The 1341-nt window shown below is 38.3% G+C and overlaps 1 protein-coding gene across 1 annotated transcript in view; it reads left to right on the forward strand.

Annotated features, from left to right (window-relative positions):
* LOC106942417 (lipid phosphate phosphatase-related protein type 5-like) overlaps window positions 1-763 on the forward strand; it is a gene marked incomplete at its 5' end in the record, with an annotated part of 17048 nt that extends 16285 nt beyond the window's left edge. The window contains one exon of the mRNA XM_015025688.1: window positions 222-763. Coding sequence (XP_014881174.1) covers window positions 222-476 — 255 coding nt within the window. The remainder of the gene's footprint in view (window positions 1-221) is intronic.
* Between the last annotated feature and the right edge of the window lie 578 nt (window positions 764-1341).

A 1341-nucleotide genomic window follows, 5' to 3' on the forward strand; every position in this document is an offset into this window, starting at 1 on the left:
TTGTTAAAATTTAGTATACTAAAGCATACTTTTTTTTTTTTTTAATCGGGTGAACTTCCTCTTTCATCCTATAAAGAGATCTGGAAGGAGATCTAGACGCTTCTTTATTTAAATGTTTAAATTAATTAGCGAAATATAAAGCACATGTGAACACAATATGCAGAGATTATTTGTCATTTAGGGAACGTGGATTTTTCTCAAAATGCACGTTGCTACTGCAGGAGACAGATGATGAAGATGAGGAGTCTTGCTATATTAAGGAGTGCCTTCATGTTTTCCTGCGCTGGCTCCGGGGCCTCAGCTGCTTTCAACACCCCAGAAATAAAAGGCAAATCAGCTTTGATTTGGTTTGGAAGATGATCTCTAGACAAATCTGCTTCTTACTCTTCCCTACTGTCTGTGTTTGCTTCTGCTGCTTGGTTACCCCCACTAACCAGCCACCAGAAGAGGTTAGTTTACCTTTAGTGGTTGGTTGATCAACCACTAAAGATAAACCAACTTTAAATCCTTTCCATCTCACTGAAGCATTGAAGTTTGATCTGTATTGAACTCTTCTACCCTATAAAAGTAACCAAGTTTTTGTAGCCAAATTCTGTAGGCATCTTGCTTGACACCGCCATTGGAACAGCTTAAAACATTTTCAGTGTGAATATTCAGTGAGAAATCACAGTCCTATCACTATATCAATGACAAATGATTTTGTCATTTTCCAATTCAGTTTATAATTCTGGTTTTTCAGAGTTTTGATGCAGGCTCCATGGAGCTTCTGCTTTAAGCTGCCATCTTGATTCTCTGTTTCATAGCGCCCCGAAAAGTCATATTTTAATATTTTAATGATTCCCCTTGTGGTTCATGCTGCCCCTGCTTCCACAAAGTTCTTAGATAACTTTCTGACCACCTACAGGTAGCATGATTAATGCAGTGAATCCTATTGAAAACATGTAATTGGAGAAGAAAACCTGCGTCTTTGCTTCCAGCCTGCCTGTGGTTTAGTTTTGGGCGTGTTGAGTGGGAATCGCTCTGTTCTCAACCTGTTATAAATTCTCAAAGTAAAACCTGCCATGAAGTTTGCTGGGTGGTTCCTCTGGCTGAAATTTTGCAGTTAAGATGATGATGATGATGATGTGTTTTTCTTCCTCCTCTGGGTGGAGCTATGTTTTTGCTCTGCTGCTACATTGTGTTCATAAAAAGTACGTCAGAAATTAACATTAAGAGAGTTACATTTTTACATTTGTTACCTGATTCACAATCATTTAGGCAACAAATTTCAAATTTTTACTTGTTAAAAATGTAGCGTTGCGAGCTGACTGAGTCGGACTGAAAACGTGAGATCAGGCTGAT

This window comes from Poecilia latipinna, unplaced genomic scaffold, assembly GCF_001443285.1.
Source record: "Poecilia latipinna isolate Pla-1442-1.1 unplaced genomic scaffold, P_latipinna-1.0 Scaffold4261, whole genome shotgun sequence".
Lineage (NCBI taxonomy): Eukaryota > Metazoa > Chordata > Actinopteri > Cyprinodontiformes > Poeciliidae > Poecilia > Poecilia latipinna.